The sequence below is a fragment of the Lissotriton helveticus genome, chromosome 10 (genome assembly GCF_964261635.1).
Source record: "Lissotriton helveticus chromosome 10, aLisHel1.1, whole genome shotgun sequence".
Classification (NCBI taxonomy): domain Eukaryota; kingdom Metazoa; phylum Chordata; class Amphibia; order Caudata; family Salamandridae; genus Lissotriton; species Lissotriton helveticus.
Window position 1 is genome coordinate 1028222169 of NC_136071.1, and position 20365 is coordinate 1028242533.

At 45.4% G+C, this 20365-nt stretch overlaps 1 protein-coding gene across 1 annotated transcript in view; it reads right to left on the reverse strand.

Moving 5' to 3' along the window:
• DYNC1I1 (dynein cytoplasmic 1 intermediate chain 1) overlaps positions 1 to 9431 on the reverse strand; it is a 2048030-nt gene extending 2038599 nt beyond the window's left edge. Inside the window, exon 1 of the mRNA XM_078663722.1 lies at positions 8779 to 9431. Coding sequence (XP_078519848.1) covers positions 8779 to 9015 — 237 coding nt within the window. The 5' untranslated portion in view covers positions 9016 to 9431. The remainder of the gene's footprint in view (positions 1 to 8778) is intronic.
• Between the last annotated feature and the right edge of the window lie 10934 nt (positions 9432 to 20365).

The following is a 20365-nucleotide window of genomic DNA, read 5'->3' on the forward strand; positions in this document are numbered from 1 at the left end:
GAGTTGCCGGGAGTTGGGTTGGTTGAGGGATGTTGGGGGGGACTAGGGGAATTGTGCTGGCTTATGATGCTTTGTTGCTATTTTTGCGCTGACTTCACACCGCATGCACTGAGCTACGATTATGGTGCTCTTGGGATCCGGCATCTGCTTGGCCTTACGCCAGTGGTGCGCATGGCGATCCCTTCCGCCTTAGCCTCTTTTGAACGCTTTTTTTGGGACGACTACTCATGGCCCTTAAGATAGTCACTCTCAATGTGAAAGGGCTGAACAACCCGGTCAAACGTAGAGCGATATTATCCCTACTTGAGAACACCCAGGCGGACATCTGCCTTTTACAGGAGACTCACCTCCTATCATGTGACTGCCTTAGGATGAGGTCACCGAAATTCCCAGTACAGCTCTTTTCCTCGGGGCCTAACAAAACTGCGGGGGTTGCCATCTTAATATCTAGGTCGTTTAAGGGAGAGGTCCTACACAAAGTTGCGGAGCAGAAGGGGAGGCTCCTTGCTTACAGGCTCAAACTCGGGGGGTTCCTGTTTACTGTGGGTTCCATCTATAGCCCGAATGACCACCAAGACCTGTTCTTACAAACAGCCCTCGAGAACATAGCGACTACACCGGACAGACACATGATCATTGGGGGGGACCTGAACATGGTCTTTGATTCCCTAGTGGACAGGTCGGCACAGCGACGCCCACACACCGGGGAGTTCTCAGACCTCTGTCGCTCCCATCTAGGCGATCTCGACCTGCATGATCTTTGGAGACGCCTACATCCGAACACCCGGGCCTATTCCTATTACTCACACGCGCACAGGACATACGCGAGATTGGATCATATCCTAGTTACGGGGCCGATGGCCGCACTTGCGACGGATTCTGACATAGGGGTACTCACATTATCGGATCATGCCCCGGTGACAGGCTCCTTTCAACTGCCGCCGGTGTCACCCATTCGGGGAGTCTGGCGCCTCAGGGACACCCTGCTGCATAAGCAAGTGGTGGTGAAGCAGATACGGGACGCGATCACAGACTTCCGGTCCCATAACGAAAATGGGGATACCTCACGCGCGACGCAATGGGGCGCCTTGAAGGCGGTGCTTCGTGGGGAATTCATCGCCACTTCGTCGGCGGAAAATAGAGACCGACAACAAAAACGAGATGAGCTTACCGCCAGGGTTCGGGAGCTGGAACAGATGCATCAAAGAACAGGGGCCCCTAGAATTTGGAGGCAACTTAAGGCGGCCCGGAAAATGCTCTCCGCGCTGGACATGGACAGAGCGGAATATGCAGCGCTGCGCCTGAAACACGCATTCTACACTGGTGGAGATAGGTGCGGCCGCCTTCTGGCGAACAAGCTCCGGGTGAAACATCAACGTCAGCGGGTTGAGGAACTGTCGACTCCCATCGGAGAGACTGTTACGGAAGACCCTCAGATTGCGGAAGAATTCCGCCGATTCTACGCTGACTTATACACAGGCGAACCACCCTCAGCATTGGCTGAGACTGATTACCTTGAGTCGGTCGAGCTACCTGCTCTCACCCCGGAACAGGCGGAATACCTGGAACGGGGCATCCGGCCGGAGGAGGTGATTGCAGCCATTTCCCGTCTTAAACCTGGGAAGGCCCCGGGGCCAGATGGGTACACCCCTCTCTTTTACAAGACATTCTGTCAAGAATTGGTCCCGCTGTTGACACGTCTCTATAACTCCTTCGCGGAGCCGGGAGCTATCCCTCCAGACTTGCTCCGGGCGACAGTGTCGGTTATTCCCATGCCTGGGAAGGACCGGTCTGAGTGCGGCTCCTATCGGCCAATCTCCTTGTTAAACGTGGACCTTAAGCTCTATACAGGGATCCTGGCGAATCGGCTAGCGCAATATCTGCCGGGACTTGTAGACCCGGATCAAGCTGGGTTTGTCCCCGGCCGGCAAACGGTGGACAACACTAAGAGAGTGATACACGTCCTAGAGAAGGCCTCTTGCGTCCCTGGGGAGCGCATGTTGTTATCCGTCGACGCGGAGAAAGCGTTCGATCGGGTGCGCTGTTCTTACCTTGAAAGAGTCCTTTGCAAATTGGGGGTGGGGGAGAAATTCCGCACCCTTGTCTTTAACTGTTACAAACACCCATCGGCGGTGGTGAGGGTGAATGGGTGCAGTTCAGCGCACTTTGCGATAGAACGGGGGACCAGACAGGGGTGCCCACTGTCCCCACTTCTTTTCGCCCTCTACATGGAGCCGTTTGCCCAGAGGATTCGCCGGAACCCGCAGGTGACTGGAGTCCGGATGGGAGGCTACACTCACACCATTAGCCTTTACGCGGACGACGTGATCCTCATGCTTGATAACCCGGGGGACGCTCTCCCGGCCTGCATAGCTGAAATGGAGGCCTTTGCCGCGGTGGCGGGCTTCAAGATGAACATGAGGAAGTCGTCCGCCCTGGACCTCTCGCTGACCACTGCAACGAGACTTGAGTTACAGAGACGCTTCCCCATGAGTTGGTCTAAAGATCTGATCCCGTACTTGGGCGTCTTATTGGCACCCTCCTTGGCCGACATGGCGACAGCAAATTACGCGGCACTGGGTAAAAAGATGAAGGCGGAACTGTCCCGCTGGAACAAGGGCACACTGTCCATGCTGGGGCGCATCGCTGCGGTGAAGATGACTCTTTTGCCGCAGATCCTGTATCTGTTTCGGGCCCTGCCGCTCCTGCCCCCGAAGGGCTGGATCAGACAAGCACAGACTGACATCGCCCGCTTTGTCTGGCAGGGACGTAAGCCGAGGCTTAAAAGGACCTTGTCTATGCTAGCCCCGGAGTCCGGGGGCCTCGGCATACCGGATCTCCACAAGTATTTTCAGGCGGCGCAACTGAGGTATTTTGTGGAGTGGAGCAAATGGGAATCTGACCGGCACTGGCTGTTTCAGGACCAAGCTGTGGCGGGTAGAACCTTACAGGAGATACCCTTCATGCGCAGATCTCATCGCCCTCCCAATCTTTACGCATCCTTGGTCACGCAAGTTCCACTTAGAGTGTGGGACGCCGTGAATGCTACGCGGGAATTTACCACCTTCCCGTCGCCGCTTACGCCCTTGATTGGGAATCCTGACTTTCAACCCGGGATGGAACCCGGCGCGTTCTCGCTTTGGCGAACGGCCAAGTGCTGCGCTCTGGTTCACATGTACGGTCCTGAGGGGATCGTGTCGTTCCAGGACCTCAGGCGAGAATACAATCTGCCTGAGACTGAGCGTTTACGATATCTGCAAGTTCGCCACTGGGCGCTGCAACGGGCGGTACGGGACCTAGCCGACCGGACACTTACGCCCTACGAGATATGGCTGGCGACACGTTCATCGGATGCCAAGCTCGTCTCGGACCTTTACAAACTGTTGCAGCCCCCCCCCTTTCACATCTATAATCCCGGTCGGAACCGATGGGAGCGGGAACTAGGGAGGGAGCTAAGTCATAAGGAATGGGACGACATCTCCTACCACGCACGTCACTCGGCATATCACACTGGGCTCACCGAGACCTTCACTAAAATAACCACGTACTGGTACTACACTCCTCAACGACTACATGAGATGAACCACATCATCCCGGACACCTGTTGGCGCGAGTGCGGACAGACTGGCACACTGACACATATACTGTGGGACTGCCCGTTGCTAGGTCCATATTGGGAAGAGGTCCTAAATGAGATTGACCAGTGCTTTGATATTGAACTGCCTCGTTTCCCCGCCTATGTCCTATTGGGGTTGCCTAACGGGTTGATGTATCCTCTGAGGTCCAGAAGGGGTAGGCAAATAGCGATTGCGCTGGGTTCTGCGATACAGAACATACTCATTTATTGGCGCACCACCACTATTCCCAACATTACAGGCTGGTTACACAGGTTGTGGCACGTTCTGGGTATGGAGAAACTGTCCCTAACGGTGGCGGGTGAGGTAGACAAGTTGGAGGAATTGTGGCAGCCTTTTCTCACCCTACTGCAGTCGGAGTTTAAGGAAAATACTTGCCCTCGATACCCTCATGAGACTGACGTCCTTGACTTCTCCGCAGGTTTAATTGCGGTGTGGGTATCCGCGATGTGAGGCGAGGTGCCGACGCGGGGGTGTGGAAGGAGCGAGACATTGGCTCAGCACATACGGGAGGGAGGGGGGATGACACGGAGGGTGAGGGGGAGGGGGGAGGCTGGGGTGGTTCGGGGGGAGGGCAGGGCGGGGGGCAGTTGGGGGGGTTTGGTTTTGGTGTTAGTCGTCATTGCCTTTTCACCTAGCACGTGGCTCCACAACGTGTATTGATTATACAGTCTAACTTTCTGATGGCACTCATGGAGCGGAGACTCTGATTTGCAACTCTTCGACGACCAGTTTCACACTGTTTGTATTCTGTCCTTGTTGATAACCTTGCAATAAAATACTTTAAACCTAAACTGCTTTAAAAACGGTCAGAGGATAGTCTGATCACAGTTGGCCTTTTTGTAGGATGTATACACACTAAGATGTAAAGGGCTGCAATAGATAATTACGGGTGAGATTTGCAGTTAGGGTCAATGACCCTTACTCCGTTTTATCTGTGGCACAGACTCAGGTTCAGGCTTGGTCTTACACATTTGTATAACAAACTTAGCCCATGTCTAAATATGGGCAGCCCTAATGGTTAACAAATTGATCCTTTCCCAAAAGTCAATAATGTATTATGCAGTAAAGGCTTGGAATGGACTGCAATCACTGGTTGTTTGCCATATGGCAGTACAGCATCTGTGGTTGAACTTTGGATCACACGTGCCCTTCAGAAGTAAATATTCACCCTTATTAATCATTCTCGATAGCCTCAGGCTCTGCCCCACACCACCACCAGCACAAAAAAGCAGAACTATGGAGTAACTGTCAGTTTAGAATGATCTTTCCTCTCATAGTTACTGCTTTTATGAAAGGCAACACATTTCAAATGTTATTGCTCTGCGAGATCTATCACTCATTTAAACAAATCACTGATTGGAAAATTGATCACTAGTACTGGCACAGCTGAACTTTTGCTATGTAGTATACACATCGCCACCCTCAACATTAATTAAATGAAAGAAATATATCCCTATCAAACTCACAGTAATGGTTCTCTACTGGATCCCAGTGAAAACCAAGAAAAAAATACAAAGTGTTCCATACTATACAGAAAACATCTGGAACCAGGGCCGGGATGCATCAAAAAATTGTCAGCCTCCTACATTCTAGCAAAACATTTTAATTTTCTTTTACATAGTGCTTAATGGTGCAGTTTGTAAGTGTTTGGATAACAGATGCAACACTTGATCAGCTCATTGTACTCACTTTATCAAACTAAGAAGAATGAAAGGCCATTTGTGACAACAATCCTCATCAGGTGTTAGGAGTCACTGCCGCAATCACTGAGCCTTCTTGCTAGCTTGTAGCTCTGTTATCAACCAAGGCCCAAACCTCCTGATAACCAAGACTGAAAATGGGGTTAGATGCTTGAGACATAATGAGGCAGGAGAATTTACTTGGCCAAATTACCTACTTTTCAGTAAATGTCTCAGATCACTGAGAAAATAAACTCAAGACATATTAAAAGGAATCCTAACATAGAAGTCCTTCAGCACTTGATGTGAGGCCTCATCGACTATATCTACTGCCAACTCAATTTTATATCCGCACAATGTACTGCTTAGCATAGCCCTCTGAACTGGACAAAGGAGAAAATATACCCAGATGCATAATACTGCAATAAATAAATACACGTATTGCAAGATATAAAGAGTACATCTTGTAGCATTATGCATTTATATTTCAAGTACTCACAATCTTTATTGACATGATTTGAAGCCAATCAGATGATAATTGGAAATGCCTTTTGTTAGACCTGGCATCTTTGGCATGATTTACCCCTATCTTTTCGCCTCTACCTCCTGTATTTTCTGATGCAGTGCTGGATTTCGTTTTGGTTGGTTTAGATGCTTTGGGCACTTTGCCACTGCTGTTCGGTGTCAAAGTGCAAGTGCTCCCTATGTAAATTGTTATTGTGATTGGTTATCCATGATTGGCATATTTGTGTCACCAAGAAGTCCCTAGTAAAGTGCACTGAGTGTGCCAGGGCTGGTGATAACAAATGTTACTAGTGGGCCTGCAGCACTGATTGTGCCACCCACATGAGTAGCCCTAAAACGGTGTCTCAGGCCTGCCACTGCAGTGCCTGTGTGCGTTCTGTGAACTGCCATGTCCTCCTGGCCAGTGTCCCCACTGACCAGGCTTAACCCTTTTCTTTCTGCACACATTGGTCACCCCTATGGAAGGCCCAAGGTACCCCCTTGGGCAGGGTGCAGTGTATGTGAAAGGTAGAGCGTGTACTTGTGCAGGTGACATGCTCTGGTAGTGAATTACAGCCATTTTCGTTTTTCACTATTGTAAGGCTATCTTGCCCCATAGGCTATCATGGTGAATGCTGGCTACAGTGGCTACCAGCTTATCTTCCCATAGGAGCAAGATAGGACATAAAAGTCTGGTATCCCTGAACTCAGAATTTAATAACACATCTTTTAGGAAAGGTTGTTTTTAAATCCTGTGTTTGAGAACAGCACTTTTAGAAAGTTGCTGTTCTCTTGTCTGACCTTTCTGTGTGCCTTGGCCTGTTTGTGAATTGACTGTCTGGTTTGAGAGTGACAGAGGCTGGGAGCCCCCAGAAGGCTGGCTGAGTCAGCCCTAGGCTGAATGACTGCATCTGCATCTTGAGTGGTGGGAGGGGATAGCACCTGGGCCTGAATAGGGCTGGCCCTGCCTTCCACAATGCTGCTCCACCCCCTGCTGGGCGGCTAACCACCCTGCCCCTCTCCCTGTAAGGAAAGGAGAGGCCAGAAAAACAAAGTGCTCAAGGAACACCCAGAACTGGTTCAGACCGGGCTCAGAGCCTTCCTGCACAAAGGGATCAAAGACTTTTAGGGGTATAAGTACAGGACCCCTGACTACAGAAAATTAGATCATCCTGGAATCAAGAAGGAACCTCTGCCATGGAGAAAGCTGAAACTGAAGAAGGAACACTGTCCTGCTGTTGCTCTGCTGGACTGACCTGCTGTTGCTTTGCTGCCAAGGAGTGGGGAAAGACTTTGCTTTGTGCTGTGTCCCCTTGCTTGAAGGAATCTCCAAGGGCCTGAGAAGAGCTGGCTCCCTGTTAAGAAGACCCAGGAAGAAAAGGACTTCAACCCCAGCTTCCCTGAACTCTGCTGAGAGAGTTATGTCCTTCCTAGAGTGCTTGGGCCAGTTGTAGTGCCCCCTGAAGTTGTACCTGTGTTGGGAAGCTGAAACCCAAGCTTTTAAAGACTTTCAGCAAGTTTTGTCGCATCGCTCGCTTGCGGAGCGCATCCCAGTCAGTGCGCGGAAATTCCCGCCGCTATGAAGGCGGAGATCGACGCAGCGCCTGTTGCCGCTGCCAGAGTCATTGCATCCTTCGTTTGCGGGACGCACCAGTCTGGTGCGGGAAGAATACCATCACTGCAAGTATAGTCGCAGAGCCTGTCGTCACTGGGTGAGATCGTCGCACCACTTGGTTGTGGACAGCATCACGTCGCTGCGAGAATCGTCGCAGAGACATCGCATCGAGGAGCTGCGAGAGGAAGATCGCCGCTGGACCGCGCATCGTCGCCCCGGAGATCGTCGCAGCCCCCAAAGATCATCGCATCGTGCCTTTGCAAGCTTTTTCACTACGGAACCTCCGCACCGGGATCCATACAAGGTATTGCATCCCTCCCCATACAGACCGGAGTCACCGCAACACGCCCGCTACATCCAGCGGGGTTGTCGCATCGCCTCCCCAAGGTCTCAGGAGTGAGGTATCGCTTGTTTTCCACCACACCAGCTTCTGTTTTGGAACTTTGTCGCATTTAAAGTTACTGTTGGCTAAACGTGACGCAACTGTGAACTTTTCACGCAACTGTGGATTAGTTTATCGCAAAACTCTTTTGAAACCATAATCTTGAACTGTGTATTTTGGATTTTTGTCGATTTGGTCTCGTGTAGTTTAGATTAAATACCTTTATTTTTCTAAACAGGTGTGAAGTCAGTTTGTGGTGTTTTCACTGTGTTACTGTGAGTGTTGGTACAAATACTTTACACATTGCCTTTGATAAGTCTTGACTGCTCGTGCCAAGCTACCAAGGGCGTGAGCAGGGGTTATCTCAGAGGGTTTCCTCCTTACCCTGACTAGAAGCAAGGGTCCCTATTTGGACAGTGGTACCTACCTCTGCCAACTAGAGACCCCCAGTTCTAACACCTTTTGACTGCAAGTTTACAAGCTTGGTGAGGAGATGTGACCCAACGGCTAGAGCTGCCAACTTTGGAACTGGGGAGCCAGGTCCAAATCCCAGCCTCGGTTCAACATACTGTGATTCTGGGCAAATCGCCTAACCTCCATATGCCCTAAAACATGTGTAACTTCTGGGGTTTCATGTAAAAATGATCAGGTATTTGTGTGAAGCATTCTGGTGCCCTTGGGCCAAGTCCACGCTATACACAACTTTAAAAATAAAACAGTTAAAATATGCATCAAACACCCACAATAAATCCCTGCATAATATATTCAACGTTTGATGGAATGATAAATCTGCCAACAAGCTGTAGTTTCGGAGCTTAAAGACTCCAACCGGATATTCCTGAACAGTTTCACACATACCAATGATCAAAAACATTTGGGTTTCTTCTCAACCATCCTGAATTAACTTAAAAAGTTACAGAATAATGTATCTTGATTGGTTCCATTACTTAAATCTCATACCTGGGGTCTTTCTGGAACTGGTGAAGCAGCTGCAGAATCAGCTGACCAAACCTCAGCAGAGCTGCTAGTCTCCGCCTTGTCTTTAGGCCGGCGCCCTGGCCCCTTAGGATGTGGAGTACGATCTACCTTCTGCGGTGTTCGTGTTGTTTTCACCTGGCCTTTGGTGACTGCCCCCACAACTGGGACAGACTTCTTGGGTTCCTTAGTTTCCTTTGGAGTTCTTCGTTTTGGGGGCATCACACAAATCTCAGATTTTGACTGGAAAAAGGTAGCAAATGTCCACGCAGCAACAAAGTAGTTCCTCAGTATTTCTCAATTTTGGTTAGCTGCTATCAATTGACACTAGTCGTAAATAGTTAAATCCTTTGAGGTGGCAGTTCCAAAAACACACCTTTAGGACTTTTGCGTACACATATTTAATGCAGTATAATGAATAATCTCAATCTCAAAAGAGAGCAAAATAAAATTGATATAGTTAGCTAAATAAATTGCTTTGGTAACGGGGACTGGCATTTCATGTACACCCTGGCTTGCCTTTCTTTGAGGTATAAGAAATAGTGATAGTCCAATCCTGGGTTTGGGTCTGGAGCTTCATCAGCATATATTGTTTAGTAGTATTACAAAGTGGATGCCTTGTTCAATTCGGAAGCAGATACCAGATGAGTTTAAATCTGTAATGCAGGAATAGAAAGTAAAGAAAGTCATTATATTCAAATGCAAGATATGGAGTGTCACCAACATTGCTATCTACTCTCCAAGGCTTTGGAATGGCTGTTGTATTATATTCTAAGCAGCGTAGAAACATTTGTTTTAAATTCAATTTAAATCTGAATGTCTTATTGCATCATGTATCGAGAATGTGGTCCAAACAGCTCACTCTTAGAATACAAATTAAAATGCACAATGTTTTGTCAGAAAAACATTCCCTAAGTGCAACTGGTATACCCAGACATGCTATGTGTGCTCTACTACTTGACTCACGCTGCATCTCAGTGATGAAGCTGAACAAGAACATAATTGGTTTGGGGTTGCCTGATCTCCCATTCAGCGGGCCTGTGGCCAACCAGTTTGCACTGCACTATTGCTACTGGAGATGGACCAAGTCTAATTTACATACAGCTGAACTCTGGAGTAGCAAGTGGGAAAAACAAACAATGGACTGGAATGGGTAATCAAGCTAGTACCAATGACTGGGACTTTTGCAAGCATTTGTTGTTCTCTATCTATAATGGAATATTGGGCCCTATTCATGTAGGGAAATCTACATGTGTAGATCTCTGCACACATAGCTGTCCGACTACACCATGATTGAAATGCTGGAAGCTATTCACCAGGCATATATATACACGCTGTAGGGGCATGTGTTTCCACCCACTTACATAAAAGGGGAATTCTTTGACTGAAATTCTGACTGTAAAGTTACTAATAGTAGTGAATGTATCAAATGAAAAAAATCTAATTATGTATTGTTTCATTTTTCTTTGCTGAAAAGTCATCAGTGCTTTAAAACTAATGTACAGCATATCTGATTTGGGGCTATGGACCATTTTAAATGTCTAAGCTTTACTTTACTTTCAATCTTTATTTCGATCAATTTAGATCATAAAAGATATACAAAACAGTTAAAACATTATAAATTGTACAGGTCAATTAAATATTAGTTAAAAAAAGATTGAACACAGGATAAAAGTCCGATCATCCTCAGGAAGACTTTAAAATCGTAATTAGTAAAAAAAAATTAAAAATTCACTTCCGTCTTCAGTAAGCGGGTGCGAGTGAACCACATTGCCGTTAAGAATTTTGCCACTGCAAACACAGTTGGGGGGGGACACATCGATCTTTAGGATTCTGTACGCCGGGAGAAATTGTCTAAAACCCAAGTTTTTTAGCAGGGGGACAAGCCAATATTTTCTTGATCTTTGGTAAGCTTTACAAAAGAGGACCACATGTAGATCATTTTCTTTGGAGTGCCTAAGCAACAACTTGCATTACTCTTCCCTTGACGTACCTTAGGACAAACCACTTGACAATGATCTCATGCCATCCATGAGTAAAGGAGGGCATGCGATCCTAGGGGAAAATCTTATCTTATTACAGGATGTCAACTCTGCAGCAGGTCTCACTGAAGAGGAGACTACTGACCACACCTGAAGACTCCTCAAACAACACTTCCCAGCTGGCCAGCAGGCTCCTTCCTAGGGATCTCCTAGCTAAAAATCATCCATGTATGCTAATCCTGGCAATGCAGGAATCAAATGCACCACCCATCATTCTAGAAGTTTATGGGTGGTCTGTTGGACGTGCCCCTCAGGCCCCCCTGTTGTTTCTGAATTACATTAAGTTGACATTAGGACTCTGCACACGTTAGCACTGCTAACTTGCTTTTGCTCACTCCTTAAAACATGGTCAAATTGGCTTAGTCTCTAATAAAGTGGTACTACATGTACCCATGGCCTATAAATTAAATGTTACTACTGGGCCTGCAGCACCTATTGTGCCAACCACCCTAGTAGCCCTTAAAACGTGTCTCAGTCCTGCCAGTGCATCCTGCACGCAGTTTTAAAACTGGCAATACAACTTAGGAAAATAAACTTTTTCCAGGCCTAAACATTCATTTTTAATACAGTTAAACCACCCCTAAGGTAGGCCCTAAACAGCCCTCAGTATACAACAAAGAAGGGTTTGGCTTAAACGCAGTAAGGCTGCGCCAGTTAAATCAAAACAACAAAAACGGATGCCAGTACTGCTCAATAGTTTAGAAAATATATAGAAACATGATTACAAAATCTCACAATTCAAAAGACTACTCTTTCAGTCTAGAACCAAATCTCAAAATAAGTTTGAATTTTTTATTATTTTCAAGTTAGCTTGCGCATTGTTTTTCACAAAAAAGAGAGAATTTGTTTAAGCTTAGTCAAAACAAATCTCCTACAACATACTATGAATACAAAGAAGGGTCCTAAAATCTTATCAAGTGAATATATACAAGTGTGCAGTGTGGGGAGAAGGGGAACTAAACAAAAAGAAATTGTGATGTACTCAGAGTCAACTTCCAACAAATTCACACAAAATCACTTCAGTCATACGTGGATAAGAAATTGTGAGAAAGGGGGGGAGGGCAAAGAATTGTGCTGGATGAGAACAAGGGGACCTGCACTAAACCAAATTAATTATGGCAGGGAGTACCAACACGAATAGAAAGAATACAAATCTTTTACATACAATGAACTAATAAGCCATCAAAGACATTTTGAATTTTTAACATTTACAAATGATTGGCTTAAAGGGAGAGTGGTCGACGCGTTTCGAATCCCCAAAAATGATGGGATTCTCCTCAGGACCGTGCAGATATTTAATCTGGAAAACATAAATAGAGAAAAAACCTTCTATCAATCACATGTTCGGGCAACCCTCTACTTAACATTCACTCCAACTCACTCAGACAAGTACCTGAACTGCTTCTGGATATTTGTGGGGCAGGAACTGTAAATATAAAAAATAACGGGCTATCAATGATGTGTCTGCCTAAAACTGTGTAAGCTCAGACAAGAAAAAGGGGATGGTACTCACTTTGATTGTTGAAAGTGGATTCTTGTAATGCCTCTGCGGGCATCGGTACATCGGATGGTATTAGCTTTTGATGAATTCGGTGAAACCAAAGTTTTTCTTTTAAGGTCGTTTCTGTAAAATTATAATGAAGACCTTATTTAAAAGGGGCGGACTGGATGGAAGAAGCTGGCACAATCTTTATCGTTTTCGAAAAACAGAATCTATTTGGCTTGTTACGGATACAGGCGAGCTGCTTTTTTCACTGTTAACGCGCTCGAGAAACTGAAAGCCTGCAGGCGTTGCCTGGATTGATGCCACAGGACATCATAAATGTGGCACGTGCCTTTGCTGCACTACTACAATTGAAGGCACTTTGTTCCAACATGAAGGGATATCGTGGAAACATAACCAGTTCACGAATTGTAAAACGCGGAATCTAGTCTATAAAATTCTATGTCCGTGTAACAAACTGTATATCGGAAAAACAAATCAGGAGGCCAGACAACGAATTGCCCAACATAAATCCAGGATTAAAAAACAAGTCTTGACAGCTCCCCTCGTCCAGCATTGGATTGAAAAAGCGCATGCCGAAAGCGATCTACGATGGACAATAATATCTAAGGTCGAACCTGACCTGAGGGGTGGAGATTTGGAGGCCAAACTCAGACAAAGAGAAGCAATGCTTATTATGAAATTCAATACAACAATAAGGGGCCTCAATGAGATGTCTGAACTGTATAATTTATGACATTGCATCCGTTACATCACAAACATGAAGTGCCATCAGCAGTAAATATCGGTATGGCATCGAGTGTTCTTGTAAATAAATATGACTGAACCAGCTAGTCCCAGGTGTGCCCGAAAGAGACTTATCATTTTGCACAGCCGCACATTGTTCTTTCATGAAATTTGATAATTTAGGACATTCCAAATGTCACATTGCCATCAAAATTATGCATAGAAAATGAAAGGGCATCTGGCCATCAAATTAGACATGCCATCATCAGCTTTCCATATAAATATTCGGTGAGTTATTGATGACACTCTCATGCCAACCAGCCGCCGACACGAGATCGACTGAGCCATTTAATCATACCGTCGATATATAAAACAGTCAGTGGCCACTGACGTTCAAAGAAGTTCTTTCTTGATAATACGGGACATTGTCGTTTTCTGCTTTTTGATACCCACCAATTCAATTGCACACTTGCATTTTATTTGGCCACTGCCATGATACTTTTCTGAAACCGTCTAGTTACACCGCCGATCGAAGAAATACTACGAACTACAATTTAGCCAAGAAACTACAAATCCCAAATGACGGAAGAAACGGGCCAGCACGCCCTTATTACGCCACGAACCCGGAAGCCTTCCATGTCGTTTTCCACACCGAGAGAACGCCAGAGGGAGAATTGCATATCGAAATTTGAGGTATGGGTATGCTTGCTAAAACAGACTTGTGGCATCAATCCAGGCAACGCCTGCAGGCTTTCAGTTTCTCGAGCGCGTTAACAGTGAAAAAAGCGGCTCGCCTGTATCCGTAACAAGCCAAATAGATTCTGTTTTTCGAAAACGATAAAGATTGTGCCAGCTTCTTCCATCCAGTCCGCCCCTTTTAAATAAGGTCTTCATTATAATTTTACAGAAACGACCTTAAAAGAAAAACTTTGGTTTCACCGAATTCATCAAAAGCTAATACCATCCGATGTACCGATGCCCGCAGAGGCATTACAAGAATCCACTTTCAACAATCAAAGTGAGTACCATCCCCTTATTCTTGTCTGAGCTTACACAGTTTTAGGCAGACAAATCATTGATAGCCCGTTATTTTTTATATTTACAGTTCCTGCCCCACAAATATCCAGAAGCAGTTCAGGTACTTGTCTGAGTGAGTTGGAGTGAATGTTAAGTAGAGGGTTGCCCGAACATGTGATTGATAGAAGGTTTTTTCTCTATTTATGTTTTCCAGATTAAATATCTGCACGGTCCTGAGGAGAATCCCATCATTTTTGGGGATTCGAAACGCGTCGACCACTCTCCCTTTAAGCCAATCATTTGTAAATGTTAAAAATTCAAAATGTCTTTGATGGCTTATTAGTTCATTGTATGTAAAATATTTGTATTCTTTCTATTCGTGTTGGTACTCCCTGCCATAATTAATTTGATTTAGTGCAGGTCCCCTTGTTCTCATCCAGCACAATTCTTTGCCCTCCCCCCCTTTCTCACAATTTCTTATCCACGTATGACTGAAGTGATTTTGTGTGAATTTGTTGGAAGTTGACTCTGAGTGCATCACAATTTCTTTTTGTTTAGTTCCCCTTCTCCCCACACTGCACACTTGTATATATTCACTTGATAAGATTTTAGGACCCTTCTTTGTATTCATAGTATGTTGTAGGAGATTTGTTTTGACTAAGCTTAAACAAATTCTCTCCTTTTTGTAAAAAACAATGCGCAAGCTAACTTGAAAATAATAAAAAATTCAAACTTATTTTGAGATTTGGTTCTAGACTGAAAGAGTGGTCTTTTGAAATGTGAGATTTTGTAATCATGTTTCTATATATTTTCTAAACTACTAAACAGCCCTCAGGGCAGGGTGTATTGTATTTCAAAAGTGGGACATGCACTTTTAGGTTTTACTTGTCCTGTAGTAAAAAACACTTAACGTTGTGTTTCAGTATTGCAAGGCCTGCCTCTCCCATAGGATAACATTGGGTTACCTTATTACATTTAATAAGTGCTAGCTTTTGTGAAAAGGTAAGAATCTGATTATTGCTTTCCAAAGAATTGTAATTTAAAATCTTCTTTAGTGGCAAAGTCAGATTTTAAGTCGCACTTTAATCCATCATCATTCTTTAGCTCACTCCGCCACCCCAGTTCAGACATGGCTATATGCAAACCAGTCTGACCCTGTGCCTCATGGGAACAGTCCAGCCCGAACGGCCAAGTCATGTGTTCCCTGGACGGGAAAAAAGCATCCTGGGACCGGTTTCAGGCTCACAGCCCTCATCAGCCAGGTTATCTTGAATCCAGTGGCAAAGTGAGCAAGGGACCCATGTCTGGGCATACCCTGCCAACTTAGGGCGAACAAAGCGAAACCAAAGGGGATGAGGGATGGAGTGTTGAACATTGCAAGCACTCACCCCCAGTCAACTGATCTGGGTTTAATCCAGCATCATTCTTTAGCTCACTTCGCCACCCCAGTTCAGACATAGCAAATGTTTGCATTGTCAGCATTGCGTCCATCATTTATTTGCTGTAACACTTTTCGCCCTGAGTGGGATGGGTATACCCAGACGTGGGTCCCTTGCTCACTGTGCCACTGGATTCAATCTAGCCTGGCTGAAGAAGAGTGACATACCCTGAAACCAGTCCCAGGATGCTTGTTTTCAGTCCAGGGAGGACCTGGCGTGGCAGTTCGGTCTCGACTGTTCCCATGGGGCACAGGGTCAAGACTGATTTGCATATGGCTGGGTCTAAACTGGGGTGGCGTAGTGGGCAAAAGAACAATGGATTTAACTCAGATCTTTTGACTGGGGGAGAATGTTTGCATTGTCAGCATTCTGTCCATCATTTGTTTGCTGTAACACTTTTCGCCCTAAGTGGGATGGGTATACCCAGACGTGGGTCCCTTGCTCACTGTGCCACTGGATTCAAACTAGCCTTGCTGAAGATGGGTGACATACCCTGAAACCGGTCCCAGGATGCTTGTTTCCAGTCCAGGGAGGACCTGGCCTGGCAGTTCGGTCTGGACTGTTCGCATGGGCACAGGGTCAAGACTGATTTGCATATTGGTGGGTCCAAACTGGGGTGGCGTAGTGGGCAAAAGAACAATGGATTTAACTCAGATCTTTTGACTGGGGGAGAATGTTTGCAGTGTCAGCATTCCGTCCATCATTTGTTTGCCGTAACACATTAAGGGCCATATGTATCATACAAATTTGCATTCGCAAAGGCCGAAATTCGCAGAATTTCGGGCTTTGCGAATGCAAATTTGCTAAATGGGATGTATGAATGAAAATCCGGTGCAAAATAAGGAATCGCAAAATTTGCGATTCCTTATTTTGCAATTGCATTTAAGGAATCGGAAATTTTGCGATTCCTTAAATGCAATGTATGAAGCTAAAAAAAATTGCTAATTGTCCCTAAGGAATCGCAAATTACCACCAACTTCAAGTTGGTGGTAATTTGCAAATTTCTTGAAAAATGCCCATTTTAAAATTTTTCAAAATGCCATGTGACGCACATATATGCCCTTAGGGCATGTATGTGCACAACATGTGCACCCATGCTTATTTCAGGGGTGCAACAGGGTGTCCTTTGGACACCCCTGCACCCTTAAAATTATTCTCAATTTGCGATTAGCAAATTGCGAATCGCAAATTGAGAATAAATTCTCATTCCTTCCTATGGGCCTCCCGGCCCATAGAAATTAATGGGAAAGTATTCCTTAATTGCGAATTCGCAATTTGCGAATTCGCAATTAAGGAATATCAAGAAATCGCTAAAAAATTGCAATTTTCTTGATACATACCAATTAGTGATTCTGAAATAGCGATTTCTTAAAAATCGCTATTACAGATTCACTAATTGGTACCTTGATACATATGGCCCTTAGAAAGTTGGCATTTTCTTGTCCTAACCATTTGGTGCCTGCAGCCTGCATCCTCGGTCACATAACTAGGTGTAGTTGGCAATTGGTCTTTGTATAGTGCTCCCAGAGAGTGAGATAAAGGGAATCTAGGTGTTGGCAGAATGGGTCACTCTGAGTTAACAAAGCAGAGGAGCTGCCACCTACCACATTTGCAAATCACAAAGGCTTTGACTGAGCACTTTCCCAAAGGGTTTGTCACTATTCTTTTGTAACCCCCGACAACTGGGGCCAGGGCAGGGAGGCAGGACATTCCAAGCAACTCTGGTGGGTGGAAATTATAGAAGCTTCTCCTACTTCAAATTGTGCACCAAGTATAAATATTAGACCTCAGACCCCAGCTCCTCAGTACACATCTGGACCAGTGGAAGACTCAGACGAAGGACTGAAGTGCCGCAAGAAGGATTGACACTCTGCTGCACTGCTGTGCTGCCCTGCCTGCCCTCCTGCCTGAGTAAGATGGACTGTACTGCATCTTAAACCCAAGACCACCAGAGTGACTCCAAGGGCTAGTTGGCTGGCCTCCTGATCAGAAGCCTTAGGGACACAACAGGCTTCCCATCTTGAACCCAGCACCTGGACTCTGCCAGCTGTGAATCATACCCTCCCAAGTGGTGCTATCCCAGTGCTAGACCCTTGGCCTTGAATGTGCACTACCATCCCCAACAGTGGTCCCATTAGAATCAACTAATGGATTTTTTTTCTTCAAAAGATTAGTTTCTTGATAAACAATTTCCTGTAACCAATGACAATAGAATACGGTGAGCTCCATATAGTGTCAAATATGAGTGTGTTACTCAAAAAATATGTTTTCATTTAATTTTCTACACATCAAACAATACTCATTGTGCAAAGAAAGGCAGCTTATCTTTTATGAACTGTATTATTTCCAATGTAGGTGAGCATAAATGAATGCAAAAAAAGTTTATGAGTGGCCTTCGCCACATTGTGCTCCAAGCAGTGTATTTTACAGTGGTATCATACAAGCATTGCCAAACTTATCATCTAAAATATACCCTTGGATAGAGGAACAGATAATGGGATACATTTGATTCGAACCTTATGCTTCTACAGTCTTTGGGATCCGCAAATTGGACAGAGGCTTACGGTAAGAGATTGGGCTATTAGTTACAAAGGAGTGGAGTCCTTTAGAAGTAATAAGTCAACAATTGACTGTTTACTGGGAACAAAGTACCCAATTGTAGCACTTTACTTTCTAAGGGTCGTGAAGCAGAGCAGTTCAAGGACTACTCATGTAAATGTAAATGTAGTGTTCTTGTATAGCGCACAAATCGACCCCAGCTGGGGTATCGTGGCGCTTGTACGAATACCGCTGTGGAACCATTCCTGGCTTTTCCCTGTGAAGTGCCCACTCCTGGGCACCCCCAAGGTGAAGCCAGGCATCCTAGCATTGTTGGGGCCGTTGTGGAGATTAAGCAAGCTATTGCCCAGAGTTGCAGAGTGGGACCCATGATTAGAATAGGCACCGAGGCGAGAATTATCAGGTCCGAGGAAATTGAGCCCAAGACCCGCCGAGGCGGGAATTGAACCCTGGTCCCGGGCCAGACCTCTGCATCAGGGTCTGCCGCTCTAACCATTGAGCCACACTTCTCCACTCAGGGGAGGTGGTGTAGACTAGAAATCCCAATTCACTGCTACGCAACAAAACACCCCAATAAATCATTATCCGGTCAGCTTTTTTTCCTCTATAAAAAGGAAAAGTACTTTTATCACTCACAAACATTACTAAATATTACAGATTTATATGCACATATGTACATCGGGTAGATGAAAGTACCCTTGGTGACACCCTCATATCACAATACTCTACTAATGGGTCATGAATCCCTATAACCACAATACCCCAACCAATACACCACCACCATACCACAATATAGGGGGGTTTCAGTCTAGGCAAGGTGGTCTATTGGCTTTGTAAGTGTGTCACCAGATTAATAAAAAGCAACCACATATCATGTTTCAACATTGCATCAATAAGTATGACATTAATCCTCAATAGTATTCGCTATAGTGGTACACACAGCATTGCTAATGTTAATGTTGCCAACAAAACATTTTCAAATTAAACAAGTGTGTTACAGTCTTTCTTCATATCTAAAAAGCCTCAAAATCACCCATAGGACCAGCCATAGTTGTAACCACATGTCAGAGCCCAAAAGCTCTACCAGGGAGATGTATGAGTTGCTTTCATACAGACTCTTGTGGGGTGCTGCTGTGCTCCCTGCACAACCACAACATGTCATTATATCGTTGGTGAAACCCCTGCCCATTTTGGGGCACCACAGGATGAAGGAAATATAGAGATTATCCCTCTTGCAGGGCATTATGAGGCACTCCTATGGCTCTTATCATATAAATCTGAACAGCGGCTATGCCCACTGTTCTTTGTTCAAGGGGGCTTCACGTCACACAAACTTTTAAAGGTCTATGGGCCAGATGTAGGTAGCCCAATACCGATCGGAAACGTCCGAAAATACCGATTTTCTGCCGTTTCCGACCGGTATTGGGCTATGGAGATGTAGGGGCTCAAAAAACGTACAGATTTGGTAATTTTACCGAATCGGTAATTTTACCGAATCAGTAAAATTACAAAATCGGTAAATTTACCGATTCTGTAAATTTGTACATATTCGGTAAATTTACCATTCGGTAAAATTACCGAATCTGTATTTTCAGATGTAGGTAGCATTTTGAACAGTGCTACATGCCTTTCAGGATTCGGTATTTACCATGTAATACAATTGCATGGTAAATACCGAATCCCTGTGTACATGCACATCTGTGCATGTACACCTGTGCCATGTGGCACACAGACATGCCCTAAGGGCATGTCTGTGTGCCACATGGCGCACAAGCCAGTTACAGGGGTGCAATCGGGTGTCAAAGTGACACCCTGTCCCCCTTAGCAATTCGGTATTTTTACCGATTCGGTAAATACCGAATCGGTATTTGCTATTGAATCCTATGGGCTTCAAGGCCCATAGGATTCAATAGCAAATACCGATTCGGTATTTACCGAATCGGTAAATACCGAATCTTACCGATTCGGTAAAAAATATCGAATTTTTACCTACATCTTATTTACCGATTCATAAATACCGAATCGGTAAAATTCGGTATTTATGAATCGGTAAATGAGATTTACCTACATCTGGCCCTATATGACCCAGTCCCACCTGGGACACCCACTTGCCTTTCTCCTTTTTTCATTAGAGGCAGTAAGGGGAGCCTACTCCTGCATAGTCAAGCAAGGTCTTTGCTTCTGCTCCCACAGTGTTAGTGGCAAGTGCTACCTCTGCTCCTGCCTGCAGGATAGAATTGTCCACAGTTCTCTTCCGTCCCTGCCCACATGAAGCACGTATGCTG